Below are 16,264 nucleotides of genomic sequence, written 5' to 3'. Positions count from 1 at the left end.
CTTTCTTCTCGTTTAACCGCATAGTATAATGAGAAAATTAAAATATATTAGTTTTTAGGAAAAATTTATTTTTGCGTTGACAGATTTGTCCAAATTTGTTTGACATTATTTTGGAAAAAGAATCACATGCGAATTCCACCCCTTAAAGCTTTGTCATTTTGAATTCTACATACACCTAAATAGATATAATATCGAAAGTTGATTCCTCCCCCCCCCCTTACTAAAAAATCTCGAGATTGGATTTTTCGATGAATGTAAAACTTTCCTATGTTCCATAGTTTAGAGGCCGATTTTAATGAGACTGAAATAGTCGCGTATTTACCTGCAATGTGATCTAAAGACATTAATTCCCCCACGGAATGCATGGGTCTCCACTTCCAATGAATGTAACTGAAATTGAAGGTATTCACTTTGCAAATCAACTGAACGAAATCCCTGTCGACCGGTTTTCGCCTTGTTAGAGAGACTTCAAATCCATCTTCGGCATCTAAAGAAAGAAGATATTAAATCATTGAAGTAGTTCATAATAGTGAAGCTCTTTTTTTTCATCATGACACGAATCAATCCTTATGAATGCACTCAATGCTTAATGCATTTTTAAAGATTTTTTTTAAATGGATATTTTTATTTCAGATCAATTTATTATAAACATTTATAACTTTTCACTAAGTTTATTGTGATTTAATATTCAATTTCTATTGCATCACTTTATCTAAATATATTTTAGTCTATCTTGAATAAATGGCATGTGGATCATTGTAAAAACTATCTTTCTCTTTCATCCAATACGATTGCCGAGGAAAAACGCTTTCACATTCAACTATGATACAAGCTAAAAATTAATTTATCAAGCAGCATTTCTAAAATATTTCTTTTCTAATTAGGTTGTAAATAAACCGTGAAATAACAATGTGTGTTTTATTTCTTTAGTTTAAGGTTTGACCTCGTTGTAAAGGGAACATGCACTTCATTTAAAACGGTTAGCCTTGTTGTTCATCGTATGCAATTCAAGTCAAAAGCGGTGTGAAATTTTTAATTAACAGTATTACGCACTCTCTATTTGAATTAAAATATGTATATTCTTTACGAATACAACATTATATGTACATATTTAAAATAATATGGAAAAATAATCAACCAGTCATCTTACTTCAACTACTAGAAAGATTTCTCCAATTTTTGTTTCACGAGTCAATTCTTGATTTCTAGATATGTTATCAAATATCTAGATATGTTATTATTAAAAGAGCACTGCTTCACTGCCCAATACTTATTTACCTTTCATTGATGCATTCCACATAGCCACTTTTGATAGTGTTATTTTATATGAATGCTTATGACGTATAAATATATCATCGATACCCGATACCCCTATACCTCCCATTTCAAGAAATACTGCAAAATAAATTTTTGACAAAACCTTCAATACCAATGAGTGTATAATATTAGAAATTTTTACCGCCAACTTGACAATTTCACCATTCTAAAGTGTCACTAATTATTCAGAATGCTCTATCGCTTTTTTAGAATACTTTTGTTTTTTTTACTTATAAAACTGCAATTATACTATTATTGCATTTTTTATAGTGAGGTGTAATTCACTATAAACAATGACATGAATAAATCAAATTTTAATCATACTAATTGGCTTCGACGATTATAGTTGATGATATTTGTTAGTATAGTTAACTGACCGATTTCTTTGGGGCACATATTTTTGTATGTTTCATAAAAATGCTATATTAAATTACTATTAAGGATATAGTGTCTTAAGGATATAGCGTTCTGACCGATTAACTATACTTACGAACTTTCTAAATTAATTGAAGATAAAAACTGTCAGATTAGGTCCAGCTGTTGAAGCTGGGACTCTTTTTAAGTTTTAGTTTGTAATATATCTTGAAAAGGGAAGCAGAAGAGCCTTGATTTCATATCTACCTATTACATCTTTTTGTTTGAAATAAAATGTAACGAAATAGTTCAACAGATATTTCATTTTATGATTATGAATGGAGAACTCTGCCAAAACGCTTCCCCACAGAGAATGTACAATTCAGCAGCGTTTTTGAGATTTTTCTTGAAATTGGACAGTGGCTTATAGCAGATGTCCATATGTCATCTGCTATAAGCCACTAGGATAATGCATCTAGGTTTCATTAATTTTCATATGAAATAAAAATTGACGGGATGACTAAAGTGGTTCTGTTTGGGGAACTATCCCATTGGTTTTCTCAATCATCTTAAATATAAATAATCTGAGCGAACAGCAATTCGCCGAAAGTGGCTAGTAAATTTAAATATAAAATATATATCTAAATTAATTTCATTGCAAAAAATATTTATAAAATACTTTAAAAATGAAGACATTTAAGGAAAATATTTTAATATGTTAATTTTTAATGCTCATAGCATATATGATTTTTGGTCATGTAAAAACTAGCAATGCTTTATTTTTCTTGCTTATTAGAGACTTGAAAATTATGATTTTCTTAGTGAAGTAAAGTTCATTATTTTTAGGTAAATGTACGATCTGAATTTTTCTTAGACCTAGAAAGGAAAAGTGGATCATTATGATTCACCCCCTTCATCTTCCCACATTTTTAAGAACATGGTTTTCCTTGTGCATAGCAGATAAGTGAAGAGTATCTCTCGCGTTGTCTGAGAACGAGTGCTTCTGTCCTTTATGCATTGATGATGTCTCTGATCGGTCAAAATGCAGATGACCTTTTTCCATGAAACTAGAATGATACACAAAACCTTTTCAACAGATTACTTATAAAATTCCCCAATCCTTTTAGTATAAACTAATCTCAGAGACAGGGCCAAATTACTCTCTACTTCCAGTGAGTCATAGGAATGGAGGCATTATTTTAGCGGATCTCCTATAAATAAAGAGTGGAATTTTTCTGATGATGGAATCCCCCAGTGTCATTATGATTTACTTAATCACAATTGATTAATTTGATTTATGTTAGTTTGTTTCACCTTGTAATTTCAGGACAGACTTTTCTGACATCACGAATGCAATCTTAAGGCCGAGTCTTCAGACATCAGCGAACTTACCCGAAACAACAAAAGGGATAATCTGATCGTCTTTTCCCATCGCGTTGCTCGCTATGCACTTGTAGTGGCCGCTTTGGTGCGCTGTGAGATGCATGAAGGAAACCAGCGAGAAGCTTCTTGAGTAAGAATACTCCAAAGTCACGTTTTCCTCGTTCGAAAGATTCCCGTTGGGTTCCACATCAACCCACCCTCGCGAGCCTCCAGGTATGCAATCACCCTCGAATCCTTCGCAAGCCTTCCATCGCCACCAGACGATAGGAGCAGGGTACCCATCGGCATGGCATTCTAAGGATACTTCTTCTCCAACTTTGTATACAGGTTTCACGTTTCGTATGGAGACAACGGGTTCATCTAGATAAAAAAGAAATGGCAATAGATTTCGATAAAACCCAATCTTACTATTGAGCTAGCTTTTCTAAGATATTAACAGCAAAATATGGAAATGCTTTGGTTTATACAAATTTTACATAAGAAAATGAAATCGAATAATTTCTTATTAATATGGGTGGGCTTAAAAATGTAATTAGAGATTTCTTTTTCAAAGATTATACAGGAAAAAATGAATAGAAAAAGACCACATTTCCTTTTCTGATTAATAGCCTGAAGACTAATTGAGGTTATCGAATTTAAAAATCCAAATGATACTATTTGACAAAGAATTTTTGCTATTACATTCTCTCAGAAATGAAGCTTTATAAGATTAAAAAGTAAACAAAGTTTTATAAGAATAAAAGGTCGAAATTATTTTCTTATTCTATTAGAAGTTATAATGTAAGTAGAACATTAAAAAAGAATGAAGCATGAAAATGCAATAAAATACTTAAAAGGAAAAAAGTAATTTGTTGGCTGTGAGTCATCAGTTAAATCCAGTCATGACTTCTTTTAGAATTGAATACATGATTAAGATGTAAAAATTAAAATGGCTATTCTCTATATTTGCTATTATATTTAAGATTAAACTACTTATTTGTTCCCTTCTTATTTTTTCCCACTCAGCAGAACCCCAACAACAGCAGGTAATATAGAAATGGCAAACTGTGATAGAATTATGATGGTCAAAGGAATACTATTTCAAGAAAGGCAAAGAAAAAGAAAAATATCTATATATGCACAGTTTTATTCAAAAAGAAAGAGCAGATTTAAAGTATTTATTTTCAATGAACGATAATAAATAGAGACGATATAATTGCGATATCGATCATCATATACAGGAATGTTCATATACAGTATGCGATCATCATATACAGGAAAGTTCAAAGCTCTTTTTCGATGATCCCAGTAAAAAGGGCACAGTTTACGAGAAAATTGCTACTTAGGAAAAACAGTTCTGTGTGCTGCAGTATTCTAAGAGTGAATCCAGAGCAGCAAATTTTCCATTGTAGTTTCAACAAAGAGTTACCTCGACGAAATAGTCTGACATTAGGTGCAAGAAATTCCTCGAAGGTTATTATAACGGGAAAAACGTCTTTACACCTCAGACGAAACACTGAACCTATCCAAACTATTTCAAACGTGGCTCTCATCTCGTTCATCTTAGATGATCAACTTATATTAATATCCTGACGTTTTTTATCTACAAGGGTACATGAAAAACAGTGCGTGCATACAATTCATAACTACTATGCTTCAAGATCCAAGAGATCAAACTATTACAGCAAACAGTTCAGGAATTGCTTAATCCAACTATGGAGAGAAATAGACTCTGAATTCGACGTCTTTTACATAACAAATGGACCTCATGGTGAAGGCGTAAACTAAAATTTTGAACTTCACGCTTTCTAATGATGTATCGTGTCTTTATGTAATGCAGTTTATAAAAAATAAATATATTAAAAGTGTGCCTTTTTTTAAATAATTCTTTATATTCACTATTTCTTGATTTAGTCTGCTAATGGGGCAATATTTCAGAAAAAAACGGTCAGGATCTCCTACCCTTGACTTCCAATAGAATAGCGAGACTGTTGTTGGCGTCTTTAGTTCTTCCATGCAGAACGTACGTATCCGCATCAGCTCTGGTGAGCTGCTTGATTTCTAGCACTATTGTAGAGTTGGTCCTATTCACGTGGTAGTGGTTATCTTCTCTGAGCCTTCTGCCCCCTTTCTCCCAAGATAACTCAACCTGATCCGAACTAGAAGGATAAGCGGTCACGGTTACAACAAATCTGACATCCTCTCCGGCCTCGGCGACAACAGGTTGCGAAGTATCAATGTCTGTAGTCAGATTGACATGAGAGGGTTGAGGAGAATCTGAAAAGAAAAGAAAATTAACCCATTTGTTATTGCAAATACAGTAACAGAGCCAAAAAATCTGCATAAGGAGAGAGTAAACTTTTGGATGACTGAGTTTGAGTTTCCTTGACGTCTCTAACTTGTGGGATCCTACCAATTCAGTAGATGGCATCCTTTTCTGATTACATCACCACATGCACGATAAACATATGTAATGCTTTTGAAGAAAAGCAATATTAGATAGCCACTTCGATTACTCAGAACAAGAAGCAGATCATATCTATTTTATTGATTATAAAAGAAAGACCCTTCCTAAAGTCCAGTTGTAAGAGGGCAGTTCAAATTTCGTCCGCTTCCCAATTTAAAATAGCTGAAGAAAATGAGAATAGAAAGAGAAATGACGAAACGGTGACCACGTTTGCCTACACTTATTAATAAAATCTTAGCCCAGATATTGTAGGATGATAATGTTTGTGGCTTATTCATTTTATTTTTAAAACTTGCGATTCATTCAGCGAGGACATATAAAAAGTGTAATGTCTTCACAATAATGAAGAGTACAAATCCAGAATCTAAAATGTTAAAGTGTCGTTGTAAAATGTGCTTAAGAATATTTTCAATTATTAAAATATGCTGGAAAATTTGTACTGAAATAAAATTGGTTTTATTGAAAATCTTATTTTTTAGTATTTTTATCTAATAACATGCTCCGAAGGTTTTAAAAGAACATGCTAAAATTTTATTTTAAAGAATTAAAACTTAACTGAGACTTATAAAAACACTTTCTTAGTGAGTACTTATTTCTTGCGAAACATCTAAGTACGAATTGATAATACTGACCAATGAATTTTTATTTTATTAACTTCATGATATAATGTACAGAGTACATAATATGCATGTAATATAATGTATAATGTAATGATAATGTATATAATGTATAATGATATAATGTGTAATGTGTAATGTATAATGATATAATGTATAATGTAATGATATAGTGTATCACCTTTTGAACGTTTTCACGCCAAAAAACATCTTTTTTTATATGATATGCTTGCTTCCTTTCTTCTCTTTAAAACTAGATTCACAATTAACTTCAACATTTTAATCGAAGGATTTCCTCAATCTGCTTTTACTTTCAAATATTTGGCAATATGCAGTTGAGTCTCAATGTGACACACACGCAATTACCTAATAGTGGCCACTACCTCCCTATTATTTTATTCCATACAGCAAACCTGTCTTAAGCATCCTTTCTCCAATCTGGTGTTCTAAATTTTGGAATCCAGCTGAAATAGCATTCTCCTATACACACAATTCAAAATTTCCAGGTTTATCAGAAACATTTCATTTCCGATTCTGCAGAACGCCGACAACTATGAATCTTTATAAAGCGATGTGCTAATCAGGGCGTTAATGAGCTGCCCATGAGAATTATAGTCTGCTAGCACTCAAAGAGCTCTGTCCATATAAACTTGATTATAAATCCCCAAGTCACTCGTATTAATACAGATGGCACGCTGCCTTATCGAAATCGAATCATAATCCTTTGCTGTGATCCTGTGTAGACATTTTACTCAATTATCCACGGAATATTTTTTGACACATATAAATGAGTTTACGAGAGTTCTCTCATTTGGGGCATTGTTCTGATAAAAAAAACTCTTACCGTAAACGTAAATATTAACATCAGCACGTCCGGTCTTCTGCGAATGGTCCGTCACGGTACAAACGTACCTCCCGCTGTCGCTGGTCTGGGCGTTTTTCACGATGAGACTCGTAGAAACTTCCTGGTGCTTGTAACTCCTCGTGGTCTTCCACTGGGAGAAAGGCTGAGTCTCGTTAATCCGGCCTTGGCTGTTCTGCAAAGTGGAATTCTAATAAGTTGATAGAAGCATTCGAAAATTTCATTTAATGGAGTATTCTTAGTACTGAAATGATAATGTTATAATCTCTCATATAAATATGCATTGAATTTTAAGTTAAAAGAGATATCGGAATCAATTCATTTGATGCCGTAGTCATATGGTGTTACTAAACGCTTAAATGCAAAGTGTGCGGAGCCACTTCTCCTGCAATGCATTCTGAATAGAAACTGGTGCGGCGAGTTTGAAGTGCATCACGTAAGCATGACTTTACTCCATAAATTCCAAAATTTTCAAAATTTTTTGGAGTTTCCATTTTTATCGATACTTCAAAATTTTTTTTCGTCTGAAAAAACTTTCTACTCTAACTCTAGCTTTTCTCAAGCAATTTCTAATATTTGAATATAACTTACAAGAAATAAATTCTTAATTGATTTTAGTTATTAGATTCTTGCTTATTTTCGCTTCTTGTTATAAGGCAAAGTTAACAGTTTTTACTTGAATTTAGTGCTAATTTAGAAGTAAGTAATATATATATATAGAGGATATTTTAAAACTCGTTGTTGTTGCATTAGGAAGAGATAAAGAACATAATAAAAAAAAAATCAAAATTCGTTATTATTATGTACGCCTGCAATTCTAGTAATCTGTCCCATGTTACATTGAATTTCTTATAAGAATAATTTTGATTGGGTTGGAGTCAGTGACGTGTATACTGTAAGTAGCGAAAAAATCTCGGTGAAGTTCGTAAATAGTAAATCCATTTCAAAAGGGTGTTGAATGACTGACATTTTTATTTTTCCGTGATTCCGCTCTTGAAGGTAGAAAGACAATTCAACCTGAATGAATAATTTTCTCATCATAACGAATAATTTTTAACTAGGAAGTTTTTTTTATAGATGTCATTTCATACGAGTTAGAAGGAGAAAACTGATTTTCAAACCCTTCATTTCGATCGCTTCTTAATCTATTTCAAAAATTTTGATAATTTCGTGATATTGCATTGAGAAGCTTTCATCCATTTTAGTTTTCTCCATCTTCTTTCCTCCTCAGAACTCAAACCTCTCACAAAAATTAAGGATATATTTGGCTGAGAAAGGTGGCTTTTTTCTTTCAATCTCTGAAAATTATATTTCAGCTGAGGAACGGCATCGGTAAAAATAATAATAATAATAATAATAATAATTTATTTCAAAAAATTTTCATTATGATGAGGAAATAATTCCTCTAGCTTGAGCTCTCTCTCTCTATAAAGTAATTTGGGGAAACGAATGTTTCAATCATCCAACAATTTTCTCCTCTCTTTGGCTTGAATGTCTCCTCTGCCAACTCTGTTGAGATTTGCACTCTCCTTACAACACATTATTCGGTTCAAATCGAATCATAATTTATCTCTTGCCTCTTGTTCACAAGATTAAAAGAGACAGATTGCTGAAAAGTACGCCCATCACTGACTTTTAAGCATGCATTACTTGCTGTATGTTGATTTACGTTTGTCTATAACTGTTTTGTTATTCTCGACTTTGAACTAAGTTGCATATAATTTTCTAATATCATTTTTACATTGTGAGAGAATACGCAAAAAGTGAATGTGAAATTATTTCCTCATTTGAAGCTTAATTGAGAATTAAAAATGAGTTACAAATATGAAACTAAAATATGTTTCTTACATTTTTGTTTGGATAGCTCCAATCAATAAACAGCCTCGTATCTGGATCAACATCCACGTTGCACTTGAGTATGAATGTACCGTTGACCACAGGATGCAAGGCCTCAGACGTATTGATGTACGGCTGGGGTGCATTGTAGGTATCCGCTGAGGAAAAAGGAGCAGAAAATCAGAACCTACAACTTTGATTTGTCAAACATTTCTTCTTCATAGAAGAACGCAGTTATGGACTGGTAATTCTATTATAGAAAAATATTCCTCTTATGAAAGATATAGGTACTCAAGTCAACCTCAAAAGATACAATTCCAGAGTTATTTATTCGTAGCGAATCAAGCTAATGCAGTGTCTTAGCCTAGGGGTAGTGTGTCTTCCCCGTGACCTCGGCGTTCCGAGTTCGAGTCCTATTTCGAGCATGATTGTTCTTTCCCCTGTGTTCGATCTATGAGGAGTATGAAAGACTTCCCCTCCCACTCTAAAAAAGGGCTGTGCAAGCGAGTGTGTGATTGTCATCTTCATATGGGCTAGAAGTCAAACTTCTGCTCTCGGGTGCTCAGAAGCTACTGCATCCCCTTTCCGTTGTAAAGCGGACACGACATCATCATCTAGTTAATAGGAATTTCATAAGGTTGAAACGTAAAATGCAAATTTTGCATCTGTCGGCCAAAGCGAAGAGTTTAGATTTCAAAATATATGATATCTCACTATACAACGAAGTTCGAAGGGAAAAAACTAAACACTGTGAAAGTCGTGGTAGAACACTCGCATCCATTTGAATTTCATCTTCACTAATCACTCACCTTCGAACAGTCTGAGTACCAACACGAATGTTGAGTAAGGGATATAGTTCCAACTTTGGATTGCGCTACTAGGGGATAAAGAGATGAAGAAAATTTGCAGGAAACACAAAATTTTGACAACAGAGACATAGTGGCTGATTTCTATGGTCATAACGGTGGTGATTTCTGTTTTCGATTATCGCACTATTAAAGTACCAAGAGTTTCCAGTACAAGAAATGAAAAGTCAAGCGATTGGAGTTACGATCTGCAAGTCCAGAATCAAATTAAGGGATACTTTTGTTACTTAATCCACCCCTCTTTGATACGTTACTCGCACAATACAGGCTGTTTGAATTTTTTATAACGAGGTAGAACGGCAGTAATTTCTGGGAATTAACCAATCGTGTTATCATGATTAAATACAAGTCTTAAAAGAAATGTGCACTCACGCATATAGAAGAGTGTGAGATTGATGGAATCGTAGATCCCTCCGAAGGAATAGGCTCTGCACTGGAAGAAGCCATTAAAGAAGATGGTCGGATAATGGATGACGAATCCGATGCGGGGATCGAATTCGACGTCAGTTCCCATGGAGACCATTTCTTCTTCTCCCTCTGTCTTCCAGAGAGTGACATTCAAGCCTGAACTGGTGGGTTGGCAAGGAAGAATGGCCCTTCGGTGCTGCTGGACTGGGATAAGCAGGTGGCCAGTGATGATGGCAGAAGTCTCCACAAACAAATGAAAAGGATCTGGAAATGGAGATATTCTTAAAGATTTTTCGCAATTTATAAAAGATTGATTATTATTGAGTATAGTGACTTATTATTTTATCTGAGGATCATTTGTGTATTATTGTTTATTTCTTAAATTTTGCCTATAACGCTTCTTGTCTTCATATTCAATACATCTATTCAAAATTTTATATCGCTTTCTGTTCGAATGGCAATAATTGAATTCTGTACACGAGCATAAAAAAAGAAATCCAATTCGTTCGTATTCAGTAAAGTAAAAAATGATTGTTTAGAAATCTCAACATTATAATGTAATACAGATGATCTTTTTTATAAAAAATTTCACACATTTGAGCTTATAATGTGCAAGTAAAATATAAAAGTTGTATGTCATATAATATATGAAAAGTTTTTTTGAGAATTCTCATTTTGAAATCATCTCAGTTTTTAAAGATTTAAAGAATTTTAACAAAAAGTGTACTTCACAGATGTTAAACTGACTAAAAATGTCGTTTAAGTGTAACCCAATGAGACGCAAGCAAGGGAAGACTTGCCATGTTGCTAGCTTGCCCGATAGCAAGTGATACTTAAGACAATAGGGATTCCCTGGATGACGCGAAGTTGGTTCTCCAGCTCTAACTGTCAAGAGTTAATACTGCGGCCGAACGAACTTTGGTGATCGAGGACAAAATAAGAATCTTCACAAATAGTTTCTCTCCTACGCGGGTATTTGAAAAAGGGCTGCAAATCGTATTACATATCGATGTCATATATGAAGGCTAGAATCTTGGAGTGCATTCGGATAGTAAAAAGATTATTTTGATGAGACTGCCCCTGTGTGGGATCAAATATCAAAAATTCCGATATCTTATACCTAAAGATTTCTAAACATCATATTCGTCAGAAATTTCATGAATTTTTAATGTATTCTTTTCTGTATTTTTAAGGAATAATATGCCCAATTATTATGATAATCAATTAATTTCAAATAAAAAAATTCATCATCATCATAAGTGTTAAAAGAGAATTTCATATTTACTTAGATTTGATTTAGTTAATATTCCTAATTGTATTTCACATACTTTATCTGCAATACCAATAATATAATTGCTTTTGTTCCTCCATTCAGAATTTTCGATTTTCTGTTTCCATGGATTTTAATAAGACTTTCGGCATAAATTTTTTAAAATCCATTTCTGAAATATAGAAATTGTAGAAATAAAGCTTTCAAAAATATTTTTGACAATATAGACATTTGTTGAATTTCTGATTCTTTCTCTGCAAAGTCAATTATTTTTAGTTCTCATTTGTTTATTGTTAATATATTAATTTATGATACAACACTGTACAATTGATTTTTTTTGTATTCCTTTATGTAGTGGACTGCACAAAATACACTTCCGTATTTTGAATTTATAATATTTGAATAAGAAATATTTTTTTTAAATATTAAAGAAATTCTTAGACTGATTAAAAATTCTCAAAATATCAGTATACTGTATAACCATCAAAATCTTACAACATCTTCACACCTAATAATAATTTGTTTTCTACTTTCACTTCCGGTACATGTTAGGGCATATATATATATATATATATATATATATATATATATATATATATATATATATATATATATATATATATATATATATATATATATATATATATATATATACTGTAATCAGTTATATTTTTATAATATGTATAACAGAATTTTGATGAGGATTAGCATAAAATTAACTCGCAATTTTAACGAAGGCTCACATTTAAAAACCTCCTCGAGAATGAAAAGCACATGTTTTGCAAGTATGTCTCTCTGCCTGTGAACGAGTCACCTTAGAAACGATGTGAACTAAAAGGATTCAATTTGATGACATCAAATGCGTAGATTTCTATTAAATTTTGAACGAAATCCTTTCACAGAATGTCTGGCTGGCAGTCCGAGTACTAGTGAACACGGTAATTTAAAAATAAAAGGAGCTAATGTGTAAGTCTTAATACACATGTTTTGAATCTCTAATATAAAGCTTTATTTCGAATTTTGAATTGAATTCTACAAGAGATTGACCATCTCTCTGTATTTTTGTATTCACTATAACTCAATACGCAACGATCTATATAAATGATAATTGGTTCACAATTTTAGCATCTAAAGTATAAAAAATTTGAATCCTATTTATAGAAACTGATCGTCTGTCTGCCTGTAATTTGTAAACTGGGTAGCTCAACAATTTAAATAAATAAAAATTTGTTTCGTGCTCTAGTCAATAAAATGGCAGTTCTGAGTGAAATTTTATTTTCTGTCGATTGTAAGTTTTCAAAACTCAAATTCGGTTTTCTTTACTTTCCTACGAAGCATACAGTTTCCTTTTGTGCGGATCTTTAAACATAAAAATCTGAGCACTCGCGGTGTTCCACAACCACCGTTAGACAAAGCCGCCACAGAAAGTCATGACGTCGCCCCGAGAGGTTACACGAGTGGGTGTGAATGGAGGGACTGAAGAAAGAGTCAGTGTTTTTTCCTTTGCTAAAGAGGAAGAACTTAAAAAGAAATGGTTAAGTGCCATACATCGTGATGGATTTTATCCGATGCGGCATAGTAGGTAAGCTCATTTAATTGTTTGAAAGTAATGCCAAAGTTTCAAAATGAAAAATCATTTATTCTCACTTCAGAAGTTTAACTGCTCGATAATACCCATTTTTCGTGATTTTAAGCAAGTACATTATAAAAAGAATTGTTTCATAAAATGCTGTAATGTAGGTAGTATTATTGTTTATAATAATTATAATATTTGCCATGATTTGTTTACTATTATATTGCTATTCAATAATTAAGTTTATATTGTTAAATTTTATTATATATCATAACGATAAATACCTCAGAGTAAACAAAATAAAAACTCTCCATACCTATGATTATATATTGTTTCATGTTGTATATTTGCTACTGTATTTAAATTAAACATGAAAGGGAGTCATTATTTACGAATTATTTCCTTTACTGTAGGTCTGTGAATTGCATTTTAGAACAAATGATATTTAAAGAGAAACTAATCTATTTGATTCAAAGTCAGGAAAATTATTAAATGCCCCTCTTAAATATCCCAGACTAGTCACTGGAACAATTCCATCTCAGATGCCAAATTGTGCCTCTGACATGTCATCTTCAACATTTCTGAGAGAAAATCCAGAAATAAAAAAAGATGAAATTAGAGCAACAATATATAGAAAAGGCTCTCGAAGAAAGCATAATAGAAAAAAAAGAAATACGATAAAACAAAAGAATTTAAAAATCTCGAAGAACTGAAGCATTGCGTTATCTATCGTAATAAATGATTTATTATAGTTGTCAGCGTCTGTTGGAAAAACAAGCTTGTCAAATATTCCAAATATTTCTTTACTAATAAAAGTCAATTACATCAACAATTTAAATAAAATATTAGAGCATCTGCCAGAAATGAAAACAAATAATTCATTGCTGAATTCAGACATTTTTTCCCCAGATTCATGGTTTCATGGATAATTTAAATACAACCCAAGAAAATTTTACCAAAGTTATCGCATTTATTAACGAGCAATCTGCCTTGATTGTTCAAAATGAACACAGTAAAAGGTACTCCAATAAAATGATGATATTCTGCTCATTATTTTATTCAATGGCTCCGCATTCATATAAATTTGTCAGAAAATCTGGCTGTATTTTGTTACCTCAAAATTACTTTAAATTTAGTAAAGTTATTTCCAACAAAAAAAATAATGATAAAATATATAATTAAATGGCAGCCAAAGAAAGCTCTTCTAATATTTCAAAGATATATTTCATATTTTTTGAAGCGTCAATAGAATTAAATATTGCTTTTATTGCTTATTTGGAGTTGACGCCACAGCAAATATTCATAAAACATTTTCATATGGAGTTGTTTGAAATTCATCAACATTGTTTTCCATTCATTTTTTCTTAAATAAATTATTTTAAATCGTAAGGACCTAAATGTATTCGAATGTATGTAAAATATTTTTATGCTTTGCATTTACAGAATATTAATTACGTAATTGTCACGAAACATTCAATTCAACTTTTTTTTATTTTAAGAGTTTATAAAATAACATTCACATTAGGACCATACATTTATCACATCAGATCAGCTGCTGCAGGGTGTATGGCATAAACATCGTTCGAAAGAAAAATATCTGAAATAATAGTATTTGATAGAGTACCAACGCATATCCAAATAAATGCATTATATATATGTGTGTGTGAAAAATACTGATATACAAAATAAAACAATTTATCATTGTAGAAATTATATTTTCATCTTTAGTTTTAATTTATACCTTTTTGAAAGTTACAGTTATGTGTTGTAAAAATGGAATGATGGTGTTGTGAGTGTGAATGACTTCTCTTGTCAGCCAATATTTTCAGACCGCCGCTGGACGTGTGTGTGTGCTGATATACAATAAGGAAACAGCCATCATTTCTTGGATTTTGGGTTCACCATTGTAAAATGTAACTAAACGCTTGCAATTTCCTATGAAGAATTGTACTAATGTCAGTAACACAATGTATTTCATTAGATGAATAATTTAGAGTACCTTTCTATTTTCTTGGCTGTGCTAAATCAATCTTAATGCCCATTTAGAATATATATATTTTATGAGGAACCATATTAGCAGCTAATAGGATTGTTTGCAGCATTGTTCTTATTTGGAATTATATTTAAAATGAAAAGCCGTAAATGACGCATTTAAAAGGTAAAAATATTGGAATTATCATTAAATTTTTTTTAAATAAAATTTTAACAATTATAAATTAAAATGACGGGTACAGATTTTCAATGAAAGGGAAGAAAGATTTTATTTGAACTTTTTGGATTACTTGATTCCCCCCTCCCCCGAAAAAAAACATTCCAAATAAAATCAAAACCTAGTAAAAGTAGTTATGTATTGTAACTAAATGATCCTTTATAAAAAATTAAAATAATTAAGAAGAAAAAAAAGTATTTGTGGACTTCAGTCGGATACATAAAATAAATAAATAAAGACACACATAAAATAAGTTAAGATTCACAGATTAATTACCTACCATTCACAAATACATATATTGAAGTAGAATTTTCCGGAGAAGTGATATCACTGGTTCCCTCATAGTAACACACATAGTATCCAGTGTCGTTGAAGTCCAATTCTTCCAATGCTAATGTGCTTTTATACTTATTAAAGTTGTCTGAATTATTTACAGATGGAACGATAGATAACCTGCTGCCATATGTCAATATATCCTGCAAAGGAAATAAAATCCTTCAGTGAAATTTAATACATTGTTAGTTTATTTGGCATCGGTCTATGCAATACGAACTGCGGAAATTTTGATTAAATGATATTCTTATTTAATGTATGAAGACTTTTAGAAGAAGATTCAGAATGTTTATTTGCAGAAAATTTATGAAATTGCAGCCTTCTTTTGATTTTCGATTGTAAATGGTAAAGAGATTGATGTCAAACTTGTTAGAAAATAAAAGTTACTCTTCATAACAACATAAATCTATTATCTGTAATGAATAGCATAAATTTATCTTCAATTTTCATTCTATCTTATTTTCACGTTTTGCATGCCTTTATTGGTTGATATTATTCCCAGTGTTAAGTTTTCATAAAATGATATGAATATTGAATGGACAGAGAAACAATAAAGTGGTTGTGCAAGAATTTAATCTGTTTATATAAAACATTAACGTGTGTATTACATAAATCATTCTTTTCAAATTTCACAATGCTCACATTGGATTTCGTGAGACTTGTTTAATTGTGTGTTGCCTAAATTTTGTAATTGCTAGCGTTCTGTTGTCGTATCATTTCAAAGCATCTCATTGTAACAATCCTTTGCTCTTATGGTTTATTTCGTTCATTCTTCTTTGCGGTCGAAGTT

At 31.8% G+C, this 16,264-nt stretch overlaps 1 protein-coding gene across 1 annotated transcript in view; it reads right to left on the bottom strand.

Annotated features, from left to right (window-relative positions):
- LOC129962705 (vascular endothelial growth factor receptor 1-like) overlaps nucleotides 1-16,264 on the bottom strand; it is a 109,224-nt gene that overhangs the window by 33,780 nt on the left and 59,180 nt on the right. The window contains exons 3-9 of the mRNA XM_056076638.1: nucleotides 15,422-15,617; nucleotides 10,054-10,353; nucleotides 8,828-8,973; nucleotides 6,962-7,154; nucleotides 4,996-5,310; nucleotides 3,064-3,414; nucleotides 323-487 (exon numbers count right to left, since the gene is read on the bottom strand). Coding sequence (XP_055932613.1) covers nucleotides 323-487; nucleotides 3,064-3,414; nucleotides 4,996-5,310; nucleotides 6,962-7,154; nucleotides 8,828-8,973; nucleotides 10,054-10,353; nucleotides 15,422-15,617 — 1,666 coding nt within the window. The remainder of the gene's footprint in view (nucleotides 1-322; nucleotides 488-3,063; nucleotides 3,415-4,995; nucleotides 5,311-6,961; nucleotides 7,155-8,827; nucleotides 8,974-10,053; nucleotides 10,354-15,421; nucleotides 15,618-16,264) is intronic.

This window comes from Argiope bruennichi, chromosome 3 (genome assembly GCF_947563725.1).
Source record: "Argiope bruennichi chromosome 3, qqArgBrue1.1, whole genome shotgun sequence".
Classification (NCBI taxonomy): domain Eukaryota; kingdom Metazoa; phylum Arthropoda; class Arachnida; order Araneae; family Araneidae; genus Argiope; species Argiope bruennichi.
This window is presented reverse-complemented; position numbering and strand designations above follow the sequence as displayed.